The sequence below is a fragment of the Buteo buteo genome, chromosome 8 (assembly GCF_964188355.1).
Source record: "Buteo buteo chromosome 8, bButBut1.hap1.1, whole genome shotgun sequence".
Classification (NCBI taxonomy): domain Eukaryota; kingdom Metazoa; phylum Chordata; class Aves; order Accipitriformes; family Accipitridae; genus Buteo; species Buteo buteo.
In genome coordinates, this window is record NC_134178.1 from 5,680,978 (window position 1) to 5,703,029 (window position 22,052).

The 22,052-nt window shown below is 39.6% G+C and overlaps 1 protein-coding gene across 18 annotated transcripts in view; it reads right to left on the reverse strand.

The window, feature by feature from the left end:
• The window catches only part of DMD (dystrophin), a 1,298,312-nt gene that overhangs the window by 44,777 nt on the left and 1,231,483 nt on the right, over positions 1-22,052 (reverse strand). For all 18 annotated transcript variants that reach the window (XM_075033523.1, XM_075033524.1, XM_075033521.1 and 15 more), the window contains 5 exons: positions 16,956-17,157; positions 13,545-13,630; positions 10,803-10,960; positions 2,250-2,416; positions 25-136 (listed from right to left, as the gene is read on the reverse strand). In XM_075033523.1, the coding sequence (XP_074889624.1) occupies positions 25-136; positions 2,250-2,416; positions 10,803-10,960; positions 13,545-13,630; positions 16,956-17,157 (725 nt within the window). The remainder of the gene's footprint in view (positions 1-24; positions 137-2,249; positions 2,417-10,802; positions 10,961-13,544; positions 13,631-16,955; positions 17,158-22,052) is intronic.

Below are 22,052 nucleotides of genomic sequence, written 5' to 3' on the forward strand. Positions count from 1 at the left end.
AGGGTCAGTAAAACAGCTACTTACTGGTGTGCAGTATTCCACCATGGGATAGTGCATTTTATGACCTTTTGCAACACGGCCAGAGAAGAAGCAACTTTGGCAGATGTCATAATTAAAGTGCTTTAAACTTCTGTACCTGAAAGAGAAGAAAAACCCCCCATGGCTTCAGAGCTTTGCATGTGAATGCTTCATATCAGCTTGTCAAATCTGCATTAGTAAGTTCTCTTCCCTGAGATGTCACATAGTGTGCAATGCCGGGCAATGCTCCTCTGCCACCGAGGGACAAGTATTGCTGCCTCAGATGTTTATCAAAGATCTGAATCTTCAAAAAAATTTTAACATTGGGCAACAGCAGAGATTTCTACACAATCACTCTCTCTTAACATGCAAAAGACACCACCACGCTTTTTGTTTCCATAATGCCGATTTCAGTTCTTTTGCTCTTCATCATGATTCCTAACACAGAATGTCCTGAGGAAGTAAAATTCAAGTAAGTAATGTCCTCCTCAAGAAGTCACTCCAGCAAACTCCTAAGTGCTGCATACAAGGCAGGAATTTGTTTGTGTCCTTCCTAGCACCTCTATCAAAACAATTTTCCTGTATGGTATTCCACCCATGCAAAACTCTGAATGCACTTAGAGGCCATTATTTAATCTCGTCAGCTCTATGAGGCAGCTAACTGTTGTATCTGCTATGCTGAAGTGCTTGAAAGAGCCAGAGGCATAAGGGTTGTCTTGTTCCAAATACGCGAAGCAGTTCAGTCACAATGACCTCAAAAGAACATTGTTTTACACGTACTGAGGCGCACAGTATTAGCTTTCTAAAAGCCTTCCAATACAGTATCTTTTTGTCAAGTGTGTACACAGGGTTTCAATGACTTGCAAAGCCAGAGAAAAAATCTGTGACAGACAGATTCTACTATCATGATAATAGATTTGTTATATAAATTTAAGAGACAGATGAGATCAGTCAAGTAAAATTAGATGCAAACACAGAGCTCCAGTGTCCACTTCCCGAGTTCTCAATGCTCACTACAGACTATCCATTCACTTGCCATCCTTTGATTTTCCAAGTGCTGCATTTTTCAATTCCACCTACTTGTCTTTGGCTGTTTATACAAAACCGTGTAAGTAATTCAGTAGTTCATAAACTGTATCTGGGAACAGGAAAATTAGACTTCATGGATGTGCTGAACTACTCACATCCCTACTCTTCCTCAGTAACACTTATCATTTCCCTGTTAAGATATTCAAAGGGGAATAAAAGCAGAAGGAGAAGAATTTGGATGATTAGAGGAACAGCCTCACTGAAGAAAAACTCAGATTCAAAACAAAGCAACAGCTTCATTATTTCTGCCGTTTCCCACTGCCTGTGAAATTGCATAGCAGAAAGCACAGCCCCACTACATGCATAAAAGCAACGTTCATGCTCTCCCAGGTTAGAGCAAAATGATGGCTTTTCTATGTGGTACTGCTTGCTGCTGTTGTCTATCTGGGTTTTAGAAACAAAATTACAGAAAGCTCTTTGTAAACAACACAACACCATAGAAGGAGAAATGCCAATGGTAAAAGAAGACTGTGCATAAAAAGGACAGAAACCATACAAAGCAGCTATTGCGAAGCGAAGTGACAAAACAAGTCTAGGCATAATTGAAAGTGAGTATTTACTTAGCAGTTAAGTGGATTCTCAACAGGCATACCAACACACAGCCATTTTACAACACAGTGACTTATTCATTGCCATAGTAACCATGGTGTCGACCCAGATGTTTAAATAGACCAGCAACATTTCCCCCACTCCAGGTTAATGTTCCACCAGCAACATTCTTTCTCTGGGAAACGAACATGCAGCTTTACACGTCTGTGAATTTTCAAGGCACTTCCTTGCTTTATACCATGACAGAAAGCAATTCATTAGGATCCAATTCAGAAAATGTAACTGCATGTATAGGACACATTGAATGTAAAGCAAATCGTTTTAGTTGTGCAATCCACCAATACTTTGGTTGAGGCATGGAAAGACTTGGACACAGAGGAAGGGCCGTATCTTAACTGATAGATGATTTTTGTTCTCTTCAACTCTCCCATCATTGTACCCAGTCTAGGTGTAACTCTCCTTTATGTCCCATCACAATTATTTTTTCCCTGAACAGCACGCCTAAAATCAAACGCATGATTTGCCTGGAAACAAGCAGAGCTCTTGATCCACCAAGCAGTAGTACACATGGCAGAAAGGGAGCAAATTTGTACCTGAATCCAATAATCGGGCACTCCTTGCAGATGTTACACTTTGCTTGGTGTTTGGCGGTCTCAGCAGCAGCCACCCTGTGCAAGACAGGCAGCCACACCATGGACTGCGGTTCCAGCCTCATCCAGTCCAGGAAGAGGGCTGCTTCGATCTCCGGTTTGTTGTTGGCCTGTAACACAGGGGGAAGAAAGACAGGGGCTGAGCACAAGTGATGTGTCTACTACCAGATAATTAACAGCTCAAGCCATTCGCTTCCTGCCTACTCCGCATCTTTTTCCTGAATATACTCCAGCTTTTCCCCCAGTCCAGCCATTCATAAAAAAAAAAATTAAAAAAATCAGAAAAATCTCCAGGATCCAGCCTTCAAGCCAGGAACTGAAAACTATTATTAACATTTCAAATCTCTCTTTCTCTTATTCCCTATTACAATAGACAGCGCTACCATGTACTCTGTCACAAGAGAAAATCACCCACTTACAGGATCAACTTTGATGCCTGATCTCATGTTTCCCATCTCTCTTATCTGAGCCTGCATAGCACTGCTTCTCACCTATTTTAAAAACAGTTTGTTATCCAAGCCCTAAAAATTGCATGTCTTTTGATCAAAATTTCTTCCTCCTTAACATCCTTCATTATCACACTGACCTTTAAAACGCACATGTGAGGAAATCATTCAAATCCCTTCTCAAGCCTGCTGTTCAACATGTAAACTCTGCCTCCTTAAATGCCTCAGAATCCCTCTTCCCATCATATCATCTATAAATTTCTCGTCATTGCCTGCGAACACAATGCAGTTTTGTCCCACAGAATACGATCAATTTAGCCTCATATTCCATTACTTCCCACTTTCGCCTCTCTGCCAACAGCAGAAGAGCCTAGGAACACTTCCCGGCAGCCCTGTTCCTCTGCTGCCTTCCCATCACATCCTAACCAGTGTGATTATTTCAGGCATCTCTTCTACACTAAGCTCAGGGCAGCGCAGTTGCAGAGCTGAATTCCATTGGGGCAGGTACCGTGCACACACCAAAAAATGATATATCACCCCCACCTGGCAGCACCTGCAGTATCGAAAAAGAAGGAGCAAAGAGACAAGAAACACAGGGCAACGGGGGACAGCGGCGAACGATCTACACGGATAGAGGTCACACCGTACTGTCAGGCTAGCCACCGCAAAGAACAGTGCAGAATAAAGGCAAAGAGCATCAAAAGGGATTTTAAGGGCAACAGTGAAGTGATGGAGTCAATGTTTGCAAGGAACATCTCTCCGGCGTGCAGGGTGGCGCGAAGCCAGCAGAAAACTGGTTATCTGAGAACCTGGGAGCTGGTTTCAGTGCTGAAAGCAAGGTGATGGATCAGGTGGAAACAGTGAAGGGCTCTGGCAGGGAGGACGGGAGGGAGGAGGTCTGCGCAGGGAACAGCCCAAGCGATGAAGTGGGATACCATCCCGCTCCATTTCTCTAAACCATCACTACATGCTAATTCAAATTCCTTGAGACATTTCCTTCCATGCTACCCAGCAGAAACAGCATATTTATGGGCTGAATATATTTAAATCCTCTGTTTTCCTTTTTCTCTGGGCCTTCAAATGCAGCCCTCTGCGGGCCAGTCTTTTCTATTTCAAACTTCACAAGGCAGACTGTCTTCCTTTGTGGTTCCAAACTTATTTGAAGCATTTAAATAAATAATAAGCATTAATGTATCGTGTACATGGACCAAGATGAATAGGGGATTGAATGCTGGGGTTTTTTTTTATGCTTGCTCTTAGTTACTTTTCCAGTTTCTCATGAAACCTGAGTTTAGTATGACCTAGCTAAAACCCTATTCAACTGAAAATGCTAGCAACGAATATGGAGAAAAAATATCACAACTGCTCTAAAGGAGAGAGAGCTATAGGGAAAACCAATTCATTGTGTGGGTTTTGTTTTTTTTTTTTTTTTTAAGCTAACACTGTTTATAATCTTGACAAACAAATTAACTGATCAATACTTGAAGACTGAGAAAAATGCCAAGTCTCCTAGACAGAATCCCTGGCCATCAGAAAGATGTGGAAGAAAAACCCCAGAATATCTCCTGAATAATGTGTTGCATTAAAATTGACTTAAAATGCTGCTGCAATGCTTTGGTTAATTACAAACAAAGAGATTTTTTGGTCAGGGCTTTCTTCTTGAGATGCTAATTTGGGAAACCATCTTAAGACTCCTGTGACTGCATTTAAGATCCATGTATATGGATTTCTAGTACAGTCATACACATCTTTTTTGGATGTTTGGGGTAAAACCATCAAACCATAACATATCTACAGTTATTCAGATAAAGTCCCTCACAATTTAATATTCACTACAGGTCTTACATGAAATGGAACGACCTTTTTTTTTTTCACCCACTGAAATACTTCTGTATTAAATCCTACTCCTCTGTTTTTTCATGTAGCTATAGAGTTTAGGAAACCCTCCCAAAGGAAAAAGAGAAAAAAATCAAAAGTACAATAAAGTCCAGCCACCACTGGCAACAGCATCTGCTCGCAACAGCGGATACTGTCTTCTGCTGCAGGATATCAGTGAATTCAATAGAATTAAATTAATTCTAGAACTCTCCTAAGAGAAAGGCATATTTATAAAATATTATCATCTGTATGTCTATTTTTCAGCTAGCAGCCAGGGCAGTAAACGGGCCGGGGAGAGACTTTCTGTGGATCACTTAGTGAGCCAGCGTCAGCCAGGCACTACACTGGCAAACCATTACCCTGCCTAGCAGACTACACTTCCTATACAAAGGTCCTCTAAGCCTCAAAAAAAATTTAAGAGGATCTCTTTAATATGCCACTTATAACAGAAAAACATGAAGTGTACAGAAATGCTGCAGTGCAAGCTGCAGTCAGAATAAGAATGAGCCGCTCAAAGCGCTGTTCTCCACTTGTAGCTGCTTTAAATTTCCAGGGAAAATGTGGCGGCAATGAAAGACTTTCTGTAACACCCAAAGATCTATTTTAATTTTGCAGTCACTGTCAATTGCTGGCAGTCCCAATAGCTGCCTACCCAGAGCTCCGGACGCTGACTGTACAAAACCTGTGCTCAGAGAGATTAGGTGCATTAAAATGTATCAGAACTGGTTCCGAATTATATTACATGAAGATTTAAAGCCACATGGAGAAAAGCTGGTCAGGGTCAGACCATATAGGACAGACAGTTCTCAACTGTCCCCCGAGCTGCTATTACAATTTTTTTAATAATCTCTAAATCCAGTAAAGGCAGCAGCTGAAGATTTTACATAAGGGAAAAAGTCTGAATTCATACAGTTCGTATCTGAACCAACAAGATCAAGCTGTAAAGAATATTAATGGTTCTTCTCTTGAACACATTTCTGTGCAACTCCAATTTTTATGGTAATAACAGAGTGAATCATAAAGTGAAATTCATAAAGCTCTTTCCAGCTTACAAGTAACAATTTGTTATGGGGGACATTCAAATCCATTATGTTCCAGACATCTGTTTTTCAGTATTTCTTTTGCAGAAACAATGGGGGAATAGGAAGTTGGGTTGTGCTAGCATCTTTATGCAATACTTAGGAGCTGAATTTTTCTCCCCACCACCCCCCTCCTTGTTCCAGCTAGTAGTTTAAAAAATATTCTATGCTATATTGACTTTATCTATCCATAATATGAAATATATTCCAAAGTCCAGTTGTGATTTTACATGGACAATGTGATATGTTTTTGGACAGTCAGACAATATAGCACAAATTTCTGATAACATTTTTTATGAGCTATATTCTGTTTATGTGCAGTGTAGGAAATTAATTGGAGCTAAATTAACATTGTTAATTTAATGGTGTTTTTCATCTGGGATGAAAACATTTCTGTTAGTCGAGGTATATATTATTTTGGACAAACCAAACTGAGGAATAGGATTCTTATGACTTGTTAAAGTTTAAAAATGCAGAGCAAGCCATGAACAGCAGCCCTGTCTCCCCAGAGTCAGACCAAACCCTGTTCAACCTTGTCTTCCGCTCTTGAGTGACTTCCTCATTACGTTTGTGTTCTCCCCATTGCTGGCTGGTAAGAAAACAAAAGTCAAGAATTTATTGTTTCTGAGACAAGTGCTGTTTCAAGGTCAGGAAAGAGAGGATTATTATGAAGGTAACTTTGGGTGGCACAAACTGCTTAAATCTGCCTCGACCCTTGGAGCAAATGCTTAAGATCATTACTTTGACACCTTGCATTACACTTGATTGCATTGACTACTCCAGTCAATGTGTTTAGTGTTGTGGCAAAGAGTAGTAAAATAAAAAACTATGAACCCAGAAGTGAATTAGTATACAGTTTTATATCATCCACACTTGAAAAAAAAACATCTTCCTGCTCCCCATCCCCTGAACCATTTGAAAATGGCTCTTTAAAGCAGTTCACTTGTAGGACTCTTGAAGAGTACCTCCCAAAGTCAGGCACAGGTTCACAAAATCCTGCTGAAATAAAACCAGAATTGCTGTTTTATGACATTTACAGCAGCTTGAGGAAGGATTTGCTAGTTCCCTTAGGCCAGCTCTCCCCTGTCAGAGCCAAAAGCAGAAGAAATATCCTATGAATAGAAACAAGGGCTGCCTCGATCTCTCAAAAGAGATCGAGTACCTTAACGGTAACACTGCATTTCTATGTTATTTTCATACAGACCTCTCTATAACTATATATAGTTACTTGTACACAGTATTGGTATTTCCTGTGAAAAAAAACCAAACCCAACTGACCCCTCACAAAACAACTGCCCAACCAACTCAAATCACAGCATTCATGGCCCAGGTCACTATCAGGGTCCTGGCCCAGGATTTGGAATACCCAAACCCCACCTAAAAGGACTAACAGGCTCCTGTTTTGGATTTTATTTGTCTGAGTAAATACACCGGATTTGGACACACAGAAGTGGTTGTAAAAACCAGGCTAATCTTGCCTTATCATTGGTCAAGTACAAATCTAGAAACCAAGACTATACAACATAGAATATTAAAATACTTTCCTCTGTCAAAGTGAAATGAAACAAGAAGGTTTAAAATACAGATATAAATTAACTGCACATATTTTACTACTCCTTAGCTTCATTGGTACTAGTTTTCCACATCAAGTACTCCAAGTACACCCTCGGAAGAAAGCATACTTAAAGCAGTTTATAACCAAGAACCAAATATTGAAAGTTTTATTGAGAAACAGCAAGAGACATTTTCATCCGAGCTGCACTCTGTTTTCGCATCACATCTCTTAAATGTCCCAATGCCACAGTAACTCATCCAAGGCAGTGATATGAATTCCTAGGTCCTATTTACATTATACATGGAAAGCATATTAATAATTTTCCACTGTGATTAAAACACACCGCATGTATCCTTCAATTCTTATCAATTCCCTATCCTGTTTACTTAAAATAACGTACCCATCATAGAACTAAAAGGAAAGTGCTTTCACACTGCAGTATTACCGAATTCACTCGATTTTTCATGGATCTATAGATTGCTTTGATGCAGACTGAGCTCAGGCAGAACTATATAGTCTTCAAATGGTCATTAGATCAAGCTCCTTGCTCTCACTTAAAAATATGTTTTCTTTAAAATCTCAAAGCAGAAGTTACAGCCCCTTGCCCCGCGTAGGAAAGATGAGTCCTTTAATATCCTTTTTCTCCCAAGAATTACTATCAGCACCTTCCCCTACACGAAGAAAACTACGGAAAGCAAGAGTCGGTGCTGGGGGGATGAAAAGTAACTGGGCAGCAGCAGCCTGTGGTAAGGGGACCTGCTCCTGGGGAGCAGGCAGTGCCGGCAGGAGTGGGCAGTGGGCAGGCTGCTGCCAACAGCTAGGCTAGGAAGCCTCCCCTCCCTCCCCAACCCTCATTCCCAAGGACTCGCACTTCAAACCAAAAAGCAGGAGAGATTTCCCCTGTTATCGCCGGGAACAGTAAACATCCCCTTTTTTTCTGCTGTTGTGCAGACAGACAAGGCCGTTGCCAGGGCACCTAACCTAAGTGGGCTGGGAGAGCCATTTCTGAAGCACACATTTGTTGCAGACTCTGACATGACTGCAATTTATTGCTGGCTTATCATCACCAGAAAGAAAAAAAAAAAAAAAAGGAAAGAAAAAAAAACCCCTGAAGAAAAAGCGTTCCTCACCGTGGGTGTACAAAGACTTAATTAAGTTTCCACACAGTAATGTAAACTATGAATCCCCACAATATTTTTAAAAATTGAATTATCTCACTTCAGTAAAAGGAGGCTGCCAGGAGCCCTGTGCAATCCTCCTCGGCTGTCTACCTCCTCCAGCCTCTCCCTTTCCCGGGCTGCTCCCTGCTCCCCTCCCCACAACCTCAGCACCTCTACGATGCCCCCCCAGCACCACCATCCTACACCAAAAGGATGTCTCTGTGCTCCCCTCCTCCCTTTCTCCTGGAAAGGTCTTATTTCTTCCCCCATCTCCATTCCTGGCTGCTCCCTTCTTTCATGCCTCATCCTACCCACCCTTCTGTTTCCTTCATCGCTACTATTCCCACTACCGTTCCTACCATCGTTCCCTAACGGTGGCCTGTATTTTTCCACTCCTTAGTTCCTTCTCCCTCCTCTCCATCAGGGCTCTCCCTACACTTGGATTTCTGCTCCTCTTCCCTAGGACTCCATCCTGCCTATTTTTGTATTTCCCCTCCTCGGTTGAGCCTCCCTCCCCCTTTCTGGTCCTCCTAGAAGGTCATCTGTTCTGCTGCAACCCAGGTCAGAAACCACCCTCCCACTCTGCAAATTAAAATGAAGCTTCGCCCAAAGGAAAAAGAGAGGATGAAATTCCTCTTAGTGCAGGTAAGAGAAGGAAACCTCAGGTTTTCCGAGGTTCTGATTTATGAACATGGCAAAGGTTGTGCCCAGCTGTGCTCGGGCTGTTTAAAGAAATGCCGTCAGCTGGATGCGGTACAGCATTCAGCCCACTGGCATGTCTTCCTCTGTAATGACAATGTTGCTAACTCATTTTATTAAAATAAACATTTATTCCAAGGTCTTCCTCCTACTTTATAGAAACTGGTTTTCTGTGTTCCATCACTATGAATTTTATTGCTTTTTTTCCCAGTATAAATACACACAGAATGGCAGCCCCCTTTCCAAAAAACACATGTTTTTGTCAGATTTCGAGGTCACTTTCCTTATTAGTTTTTCAACAGTGTTCTAAGTGCTGTAGCCATTCACTTGGGAAAACAATAAGATCCAGCAAGTCCTAATTTCTGAGGAAGGTCATTTGCAGAAACAAGCTTTTGACCATGGATTTGCTGTGGCATCATTTTGTGCTGGTCTCACTTGAAAGCCCAATGTGGAACTTGAGGCTCTAAAGACACAGCAGGGTCTAACCCCGCTATCAACATTACTACGCATAGTTTATCAGCATGGGTTATCCCCACGATATGGCCCTATAAAACATTAACTTGCAAATGGCATCAAATACAGATTAGAATTATAAAAGGTCAATACATGAATGATGGAAATGGGAAAATGTGAACCCTGTAGAATTAATCTATTAAAAGAAGTTTTAAAAATACAGAAAGCAAACGGCCCATCACAACTGAAGTTTGTGGTGATTTTAGAATTAGATTCTATTTATAATCACTTCCAAGCATTAATATTCATTGAAAAAAACTTTCTGCGTTTTGCTTACTACAGAACTGAAACTACTACATAATGAAACTTGAGCAGCAGGCAAAACCAGCAAACAACTCCCCCGCCCCCAAACAAACAAAAAATCCCCCAGGGACATCAGGGGATGGGAAAAGAGCATTTCTTCCATTGTAATGTAGAAGATGCATTGAGAGTTAATCACAGACCATACATTACCTCCCCTCCTCTACCTTTTCATTAAGCAGCTGTCTTCATCTTGTGCATTCTGCTGGTGGTTAGGAGAAGGATGAATAATTCCCTTAACTCTCTTCCTGCCCAGATTAAATAATTTACAAGTTTGAAAAAGAGCCTCCAGTTTGCCATGTATTCCTCAACGGACAGGACGGGAATTCTTTCAGTACTCTTTAAAGAAAACTGGCATTATCCATTCAAGCAGTGGAAGGAGCTCATTGAGCACTCCTCGCCCCTAGACAGCACTGCAGGCAGTTGCTCCTTTCCTCTTGCTCCCCTGGGCACCTGGCTGTCACTGGTATGTATATGCCCAAAATTTAGATTAACCATTTCTGTTCACCTACATGGAAGCAATAAATGGCGATCTACTGCTGGCAATACAAAATTGTAAAACCAGGAGCTGCTGTAACAAAGACTTAAACTGTTTGCAGGGTTCAGTTACAATATAAGCCTTGATGACAATTATTTGCTGTCTGGATAACAGCATAATCTGGGCTTCTTCCACCATGGCCAGAGAAACAGGCTAATTCAAATACATCTCATCAAAGGAATGGTTTAATACACCAGTGAACACCACCATTAAACAACCCTCGGTACCCTAATCCTCCTTCCAGATTTTCAATCCTCTACAGAACGTACAGGCTATCTTGACGCAAAATACAAATCAGAAAATTAACAGCAAGCAAACACGAACTTACAAACTGGAAGCAGCTTCTGACGCTCGGCTCGATATTGCTGCCCCCAAAGGAGGCCACTTCGCCCAGCTGCCGAGGGATCTGGATGGAGTCGTGCAGCAGGAGCCCCAGCCGGCGCTGGTCACAGAAGCCAGTGGAGCTTGCCACTTGCTTGAACAGGTCTGGAGGAAGGAAAAGGACACCAGAGCTAAAGCATCGCTACAGGGATGCAGCAAATAGTGGGGAAGTTTGCATAGTTTCAAAGGCTCACAAGTACGGTCAACAGCCTTGGCGGGCATGAACACAAAAATGTGTCTTCAGTTTGGGTGCTTCTCTTCCCATAAACACTGTTTTTTCTCTGTTAAATATGCAGTCGAGTGAAAATTTTTAATAGCATTATTGGCTTGTACCTGAGAGGAAAGCCCATTCTAACACAGCACCTGTGGCATTACTGACAACAGCCGTGCTGATTCTGCAACACAGCTAACTAAACAGCAGGATCTTAGAGCCACAACAACATGAATGTTTCAAAAATATTGTTTCACAGTAAAATAATCTCATACAACATACAGCACATTTTCAAGTCTTAGCAATCAATGTACAACTTGGAGAATCCATTTCTCTTTCAGATGAGTTGATCTGAAAAACAAGAGCTCCCCAACTTCGATATATCATAATCTTTTGACCCAAGAGCATTTCTAAAATGAAAGAAAAACATTACAGCACGACAGAACCTGCCATCCACGGAGAATGTTAATATCATCCTAAGTTTTCACTTCTGAAGAGAAATGTCACTTGAAGCCATGTTCTGTTACTGCATCACTCTAGAAAAGAATCCTTACAGGACAGAATTATTATCCCTTTGTCAGCTCAATTTAATTTGGTGGGAATTAGTTATACTACGTATACATTGAGAAGGTTTTAGAGTTCAGAGTAAGAAGAAAAATCAGGTTAGCATTATCTGAAATATTTATTTGGTAATATCCCTGTTGACAGTACATGACCTGAATAAATTCTCCTTTATTTTCAAAGAGTTAAAAAAAAAGAGACCAAGAGACAGCTAGAATAAAATAACACCCTTTTTTTGGAGCCACCTTAATATTTCACCTGACACCAGGGATACAATTATAAAGGTGCTTCAGCACTGCTCAAGATAACATTCCTAGCACTGCTTTGACACCTCTTTTCTTCCGAAGGAATAAAGGAATGGATAGAGAAAGGATTATTTTTTAATTACATGAATTTCACTCTTGCCGAGTCTAGTTTTGTAATAAATAATTTTCGGATAAAACCTTCATTAACCTCTGCAAGCCTGAAGACTTGTGCTCTAGCACAACCAACTCTGCTCTGCTGCACGAATGAGAGAAAAAAATTTAAGGGGTGCAACTCATAGCATACCTGCAGCAATACGAAGAGCAATTGCACTACGACTTCGGCATGGATGGTAAAGCCAGACCACAGCCTGACAGAGACAATTCCTTCCTCTCCCACAAATGATTCAGCTTTCAATTTCCCCATCATTAAAACATTAAGTGTTCTACAACCTTAAAAAGGGGGGGTTACGCATTACTGGGCACACACACTGCAGGAGACTATAAAATATGAATAAATGTTTTCCTTTATAACTTTGATAATCCTCAAGGAAATATCATTTTGAAAAATATCCATACTGAGTAATTTTCTTAAAAGATTTTCTGAATACTTTTTCACAACACCCACATGAAACATCTAGAGATCGTGACATTTATAGTGATTGCCCTAAAATCTGATCCAATTATACATAGTCATGCACTGACTCTGTTGTCGGAATTGTTTTCTCTTCAGTGTTCTTCAACTTGCATTAGTAGAATAATAAAATAATAACAATTGATGAAGAACTGCTATGGTATTGGGTCAAATCCTAAGGGTTGGTTTTTTAGTGGTTTTTTTAAATGCATGAATGAGTGATACCAGTTAATTTAACCAGAAAGTTAGTCTTGAGAACTACTCTTATCAGTAGTTCTTTTCAGGATCTAGCCTCACTAATGAACTGATTTATTAGTCAGATAAAACTAAAGCTTCAATTGGAATTTTTTCAAGTATTTCAGGATTTGGTGTACTAAGATATGCAAAATTTGCATATTTATTTAAAGGTAGCAACTATATTTAAACACCATGTAAATAACAAGACCCTGACCACATTATGGAAAACATCTTAAAAAGTTAATATATTTCAAAATGTTGTAATGCAAGATGTCCCGTAGACATGCATTTTTGTGTATGAAGGTGTGCTAAACCAGTGGTCTCCAAACAGGGGTTCTTGTACCCCGGGGAGATTGCAAGACAATCCATTAGGGTGCAGTAAGGAAATATTTTTTTGTACTGTTAATAGATTAAATTTAAAAATTTAAAAATAGTGTTTCCTTCATCTTTCTTGTATTTTTTAAATTTCTATTTTTGGTATGTTTTATAATGTACATAATTATTAGTACAGTGGTACATATATATAATTTATAAATAAATATACACCTATTGGGGGTGCATGCTCAAAAATTTTTTACTGGTAGGGGTGCAATCAAAAAAGTTTGGGGACTGCTGTGCTCAACTAACTAAAACCGTACTGAACAAATAACTTAAAAGTAAAAGGTGGAGCGAATTAACACACTTTGCATCAGGATTATCTAAAAGAATGTCTCTTTATACTATCTAAATGTTTATGCAATAAATTGGAGGAATAAAAACATAATATAAACATAAACTAAAACCAAAAGAATTACATTGACTTACATCTATATTTATCTTCCAGGTGTGCTTTACAAAGGGATACAACACCAGTTTTGAAAGATAAGACACGAATCCTTCCTGTGCGACCCCTAATGAAAAAGAAACATTGGCTGATAATATGATCCATTCATGTCATAATTTGTTTACTATAATGAAGTTCACTGCAGTACCGTAGTCGTCATAAACGAAGTCCCACACAGAACCATGTTGCACAGCACACGCTGGCTGGTTATTGGGTAAGCTAGAAATCAAATATAAAATACGGTTGTGGCTTCACAGGCATAGCTGAATTGGATTGTGCTGTTGTATCAATTCAACCAGAAATGGTCTCATTTGGAAATAATTACTCACCTCCTTTTTTATGACAAAAGTGAGAGTAAAGAGTCTTTACCTTACACTTATTTGAACAGGCTTCTCTATGAACTACTGCTGAGCTATTCTCAGAGAAGATGAGGTCCCTGACAGAACAACAAACCATCTCTTTTGGCAAAGACAATATAGCTTCACTTTCATTAGAAGTGCGATGTAGCAGTCGTTTTTACAAAGTCTGCTTACTGTCTGTCAGCCCTGCCCTGACTTGTTTGAGAAGGCAACAGGGAGCTAAGCACAAAAAAGCAGCCTCTGCCAGCAGTGAGCAGCGACGGAGGCACTTGTAAGACATTCAGGTGACTGATGAAGCTTGCCTAGTGATCACGAGAAGGCAGGCAGGCCGTACAGTTACGCCATTAACAACACCGCGTGGTTTCTGAGCTCCTCCTCGCAGCAGTCAAACCTGTCCTGCCCAGTGCCAAGGGGCTGGTATGCTCCACCTCAGTCCCCGTGCTGCCTCTGGTCAGCCTTCCCCTCACAGTCACTCCTGCCTCGTAACGTGCCCACGCTATTACTTTTGCTTTTTACCGTGACTGTGAGAAAAACATCCTCCTCTGCGCTGCAGGCGACACAATGACAAACCTTCACATCTTCTCTCAGTCATCTGGTTTAGCTCAATTTACTTCCAGTTGCTGGCTTCCCCCAAGACTTTTATTTCTGATAGCATTCCAAATATATAACATCTATTGCAAACGAAGACATATACAACGTAGGAAGCTAATGCCTAAAAATGACATTTTTGAAGCAGAGCCTTATCAACAGTTTTGAAGCATTGCCAGTAAGAACACCACTGGAAATAAGATAAATCATGTACCGGCGTGCCATAGTCATGCATCAGGCTCCACTGTTTGGCACAGATGCGTGTTGTCTTTTTAATCCTATGAAAGCGTTGTAGAGGCCAGCAGTGCTCATTTACCCACGTATCTCCCCTGCAAACCATATAAAAGGTGCAGACAGAAACCAGTGGGCAAAGCTGAATTTAGAATTTGCAACCTTTTAGTAGAGAATCTTGTGTTTTTCATCATGAATAAAAATTTGTTGTTTACCTATGCTTTCCACACGCCACTCCTCTTACTCCTCTCCCCCAAATCTTTTCCAAATTAATTATCATCTGTGCCCTGAGAAACTCCTGCTGATGAATACCAGGCTCATGCAAATTATACAGGAGAAGACTGCAGAATGATGATTTCCCTGCAAGGCATATTAAATTGAAACTTGCACGAATCGTGAGTTGTTCAGTTCACTCTCCTCTCCTCCCAAGTCAAACCAATAATTTAGCAAGCTACTGCAAATGAGCATGAGTGACTGATCAATTAAAACAAATCTGAAACGTGTTGGATTTGCAGAGCTGTGCCCATAATTAGATCAGTCATTGACTGTGAATTTGATTAATATCTTTACAAATGACAGTTTTCAATTATAAGAAAAGTAAAGATTCAGTATATTTAATTAAATGTCTCCAGTACTGCTATGCACTTCGGTTGATCTCTGCCTATTAAGTTTACAATGAAAACTAAACACATGTAACCCCAAGGTCACCTCTCTTACTAGCGTAATTCAAACCTGAATTTCAGCAAAATAGCTACGAGCTTTCCTCACACATAAAACATTGTGTCCTGCAATATACAGTTCCCTAGCGTACCAAGGGAATTGCCTGGAGGCAGCAAATTGTAATTTCTAATGTTGTACTTTCAGCACAGTGCAACATAAAGAGAATTCGACTGGACACGGGAAATCTAAACCGGACTGTCCAGCTTAGGAGCAGCCTGGGGAGCGACCTTTATTTCCCTCTCTGCCTCTAATGTGGCTGATCTGGATTAACATCCCTAGCACATCTTTTTTTTTCGCTAACCGAGTATCTTCGTTTATATGTTATTTATAGTTGATGATAATTCAGAAGTGGATCAGAGTTCTGTGGAAGCCAAAGTAGAGTAAAGAAATTAAACCTGGCTCTTAAATGAATATAGCTCCATTCTCTACTACTGGTACACCACACAAGAATATAATGTAATCTGGTAATCCACTTCACAGGATATTGCAGCTGCTGCAGAGGATGTTATAAGCAACTGGCTTATTGGAGGTGAACCTGCAGGAAGAGACTCTGTACAAATCTGTACTTTTTTTTGGTAGGTGATCACTGAAGCTTCAGTGCTGTGATAAAGGGTGCATGCAAGAACAATGTTATGGTGCTTCACTTCGATACGGTTCAAAATGGAACCGTTTCAATGGAAATATGTGTCTGGCGGAAGGTGGCTGATACGAACATTAAAAACACAAATAAAGACTTCCACTGACATTTTTTTCACTAAATTCACCAAATACAAAAATAATGGCTTATTCTAAAATTAGCTTACAAATGTGTGTTGGAATTTGTCTATGCATTATGAGCAACATCATTAACCCACTGAATAGGAATACTTATAAATTATCTTAAGGTAAATTTACTCTGTTGTATTTATACTTATAGGTACACTTTTTAAAATTCAATTTTACATTAAGTATTCCTCAAATCTCCTGACTGTCAAGGGTTGTAAGCACACTAGAGATGAACCTCTTCCATCTTTGAACAAAAATTATAGATTGAAAGCTATAGAAAATGGACAGCTCTGAAAGGTTTAACATGCAGAAGTACAGACACATGCAAGAGTCTATATGATGGTGTTCGTACTGTTGCTTCTGGGAAATTCTCTTGAATTTCTTTACCTAAATAAATTTAAAAAGCCATGCAAAGCCATGACCTACTGAGGACATGTAGTCCCAGAATTGCTCTGAACACAGAAATCTGTTTAAAAAGTTGTTTTCCAGCTCTCTCATTGCTTAGCTTAATAAAGCTAGGATTGTAAGCCTAATCAAGGGCTGTATTGATTCAGCTAAATGCAGCCATTAAACCATTAGGTTTATTAAACTTTCACTTCAAGTACTGTTTTTTTCAGTTTCAAGCCATTCATTTTATAATGAGGTGGACGGCTCGTTCCCCCTTCCCCCTTCCCCCTGTGCTGTTGGGAAAGCTCCTGAGCCGCTCATGTTCAGAGCACCCATACGTACGTGTCGTAGACATTCAGCAGCCAGTTGAGGCACATGTCCACGCAGAGAGGAACGTTGACCAGGTTATTGTGCTCTTGTTCCAGTCGATCGTAAATGGTGGTCAAGCAGTTAATGATCTGCAGAATATCCATCGGCTGGTCATTTTGTTTGAGGTTGTGCTGGTCCAAGGCATCACATGCAGCAGACAGACTCAGGAGATCCACTGTTAAAATAAAAAACCCACACACAATAAAGAATGAAGAGGAACAGTGGTTGTATTACCCATACCCAAAAAGTAAATAGAACAATTTACTTGGCTTACATGCCTGGTTAGAGGACATTTTATGTCCTCTGAAAGTCACGTGCCAGACTGGTTTCAAGACTCCTACAGGTGCACTGTTTATTCAGCTGTGGTCTTGGAGGGCAGTGTTTATAAAAGTGAAATTTGGTTCATTTTTAGCTGTAAAGTATCTATTATGCTATTGGATCCTATAGAAATATTACACAAATTACTTTGTAAGTAAAAATTACATATTTCATGTTTTATGTTCCTACAGATAGGCTAATATTTGACTACTGCATTCACCAAATGTGCTTGAAACATAGTACATGTCATCAGCTTTCCTGAGACGTGCCATCCATTTCTTATGTAAGTCAAGCAATCTTAACTGAACCAAACTCCACAAGGAATACACAGACAAATCACAACTGAACTGGGATTAACCTCTCTGTTACTTTTCCTCTCGTGAGAATGGGGAAAAGAAGGTTCCAGGAACATTACATGACCTCTTTTAATATTTATTAATGAAATTTATCCATTTTTAATTTTGCAGAGCATTTACATTTATAATACCTCTAGGACATTACAGAGTAAGACACATTTAAACTTATCAGTCAACATACAACAGAGTTTTTTGTCGTGGACATTTAAAAACTTGATTTTCATTCCAATTTAAGTCAGTTGCATTTTGAAATTCGGATGTCCAAGGCAAAACAGAACTTCCCTTTCTCAGCTCTTACTCTCTGCATACTAACATCAACAGCAGCATCACATTTTGGGGGACACCAAGTCAGAGAGTTATGGGACGTTGGTTTACAAAGTAAAACAGGAACAAGAACAAATCAGAAAAATGAGACTATTAACGCAGATCTTCCTGCTGCCACAAGAAAACCCTTTGTAATTCCTTGCAGTGAATTCCAGGGTGTGAGAAATAGGGATATTAAAGACCAGATGCTGTTAGTCCTGCTCATACCATGAGCAGTCACAAAGTGCAGCACGATTCAACATGACTCGAGGGAGTAGCATCTGGCTTAGAATGAAATGCCCAAAATCATCCAGGAAATTCTTCACAAAACTGGGAAATGAACTGACCCAACTGCAAGAGCAGTTTTTCTCTCATTGGAATAAAAATGTGCTTCATGGAGTCCTGGTAAGCAACATCTCTTGGTAATGTCAAAAAAAAAAAAAAAAAAAAAAAAAATGTGCAGAGCCTAAATGCAGAACCCCATACAGAAATTTTTTTAGAACTTGATCCAGCTTAAGGGTGCATTTGCCAAATTCACACTTGAGTATCCTATTTTACCAAGGATAAACTGACCCTCTGATGTCCTAGTGGAGATGAAAAATACTTCAGCTGCAGACAGGGCTGCTTGGTGATGCTGCATGAACAGTATGTTGGGACTTCATAATTGCCATAAGAATTTCAGGAGTATAAATTACATTGGAAATCAATAGGGACTTCTGCTACTAAATCCCTTAAGCACCTCTGAAAATTTCACACTGTGGGCCTGACATACCCCGTGCTAGAGTAAGGAAGGCTTGGAATGTTATCCCTATTATTATACCAAGAAATTTAACTTTGAATCTGTGGTTTTATACAGAGCTTTATTGGAATTTTACTGTTTTCACATTAGCATATAGATACTTATTAAAAGAAAATCTTTTGGAATATTATGTTTAAGCTACTAGCATATAAAATATAGCTATTCTAAGGTCAGTGTTATATCCCACAAAAGCATATTTATCAGACCCATTCCTAAAAGTCTCAGAAAGACTCTTCTAATAGTTTATTAGTCAAATTGGAAATAGAGCACTGCCTTCACAACACCTTGAACTCTGAGCTTGAGGCTGAACTCTGAGTTCCTTTGAGACTATGAATCAATGGTAATTAAATGAACCCCTCAGGCATCTGAGTGGCAGCTTAATTATATATGCAGCTACTGCTAAACATGGGTCATTCCACTTTGTGAAAGCTTTTCCTACTAATAAGCAGCAACTTCTGAAAAGCCTTTCACCCCGTTCTTCATCAACCTCCTTTCCTATCTTGAAGTGAATAACACATGTTCATCTTATAACAAGCAAAAAGTGCTTGCCACCATGCTCTGCTCTAGGGAACTTCTTTTTATGGGAAGAAGAGTGGCTCTGGCCTTCGCCACATTAAGCTCCTCCTGCACCTTTCCCACCAAGATTAAAGAAATGTGGAGGGTCCTCTCCCAGAGCCAGGAATTGTGTATTTCTTTCCTGAAAGCAAATATAGAGGTCCCATGAATGACAGACTTTCAAAAGACAAGCCCCAACAGCCAGATATGTATTGAAGAGTTGTATATTCATTGCCATTCTGTGATTTGCAAAGCTTTAATTGAAATAAACCATACCACTTTATGCTTTGTACCTTTTGTGAGTTCTCTGCCACTCTTTTGTTCTTCTGTGGAGGTCACATACTGAACTTAGGGAAAACTCAACATATGGCTGGTGATAAAAAGTATTAATAGTGTTGCCAGAATGCAAGATCATCTCCTCTGTAACCTGCTGCTATTGGCTGATATGTTAAAAAATATATATTTAATCTAGCCTGCATAAAATTAAAGGAAAAAAGCACCCTAACAGAAGTTCTTGAGTATTTTCTTTTGCTACATCTCCAAGAAAAGTTTGTGAATACATCTCATTTTATTGACATCACAATGTTCAGATGTGGTTTGCACTTGAAGATCAGATCTTTTAAAAGTAGCAAAACAAGAAAGTCAACATGCTTTGATGTGAATATCAAAGAAACCATATATTTAAAAAAAAAGGTGCAATAGTTACACCTGGCATGCCCACAATAATTTCGAAGGCTGGGATGATAGAGCCACACACTAGATTTCTCTAAGGTAACACAATACACAAGCATTTATTTGTTAAGGATTACCATTTTCCATATTCTTCTTTAGGTTTAATATCCTAGTGTCTTAATGTTCATTGGGATGATTTACAAACTGAAAAGAATGAAAGTCTAAGTATAGTTCATTTTTAAAAGTGTTTCTATTCTTGCCACTGAGAAACAGGCTGTACCTTCACTTCTGCAGGCCTTCTATTGTGTACGTATCTTTAGAGGGTTCCTCAGCAGACAAAACTGCTCTGCTTTTTATGAAGTTTGCAGAAAAGAATAATATACATATATATATATATATTTAAACTCCTACCATTTTAAAACTGAAATAAAAAGTAAGAGCTGAAAGCAGCACCTACTGCAAGCAGAATGCAGGGATTTGGGGCTATGCGTAGGAGCCCTGAAACCCAGCACTGCTTTATTTCTACTACTGCAGTGCCAAACTGCAGAAAAAAAATTTTATAATGAGTTGGGTTTTATAAAAAAAATCTAATTAAACTGAGCTCACAAGCGACACTGAAATCATAGAAGACACAAATACAACGATGGTGTCTCCAAGCAAAAATATTTGTAAGAACAAAGACTGCTAACCAAATTCCTTAAATACTTCTCCTTAGATACAAGTATGAAGAATGTGCTAAAGTAATCAGTGTAAGCGCCACTGCATGTCTCTGAAAACATTCATTCTCAGAAAATCTACCTAAGTGTAACCTTGAGAGATAAACTGACTTTGGTGCATAATTACCATTCCACACTGTGAAGTCCAAGACGAGTCTAGAATTATTCAGTGGTAGGAATCGGCATAATACAGATAAAACAGGATGCAAAGTTTTGCACTTTCAGCCATAAAAACCTGTTACAAGTCACTCCTGTGCGCTGCCAGCTACAGAAACCTGTAATTCCAAAAATTTTAGTCCCTTACTTCAGTGCTGCACTGATTATGAATACTTTTCACTGCATATGGCTCTGGTTTCTTTACAATACCTTCCCACAATGAGTGTGGCAGGAGAGCTGTGCCATGTTGGTATTTCTGATCATCATAACTCATTCTTTGTCACTTCATTCATGTTGAAATCTTTCATAATGTTACAAGACTTTTCACTTATTGGTTTTTTTTTTCCTTTTTTTCTTTTTCTTTTTATAAATTCAGAAATTAAGTCTGTTCACTAGTGGAATTCACCCATGCTTATAAGCCTAAAAGTAAACACGCTCAAAAATACTGAGGTTTGACACAGTTCCAGAAACATGTGAGCACAAATCCAAACTTGAGATAAATCAACAGTTGAGACATTTGCAACTGTGTCAGAAATTTAACCCTGTAATTAAATGCCAAATAGTGAATGTTAAAATATTTTAATAACCCTCCAAATTGTACCACCTAATAAACTGCTTGTTTTGGCAACTGATCGGCCTACCAAGAAAACTATGAGCAAATTATTTAGCTATCAGGTTACAATAAGCTGAAGAGGAAACATAACTCCAGTGACAGGTAGAATACCATACACCAACTGAGAGAATTAAAATGTTAGGACATGCACATCACTGATGTATGGCTGATGAGAGACTTCTGAACATAACCAAAAGCTGGGGAAAAATGAAGCTAAATGTTTATTGTGATGATCTCGTTGAAAGGCAACAGCCCCTCAGGGTTCAAGACACAACTTAACAAACCATTAGCAACTCCAGCTCTGGAGCAATTATTTCACCCAAACTCTCACTGTTCCTAGTACACTACAATCTTGTTCCTTTGGTCTTGAGCCGTAAGGCTGTGGCTGACAGGGGACGTGGCTCCAGGAACGAACACAGTGAAAATACCGGCTAACGAGTATAAAGATAAGAAATATGTAGAGGATGTTAATTTTGTTTCTGATCCACTGCTCTGTCTTACAAGGGACAGATCTGCAGACCACCCAGCAGTTTGGTTTTGTGAGGAATGTGCAAACCGGTGGCAGCGGAAGACCCTTCAGTT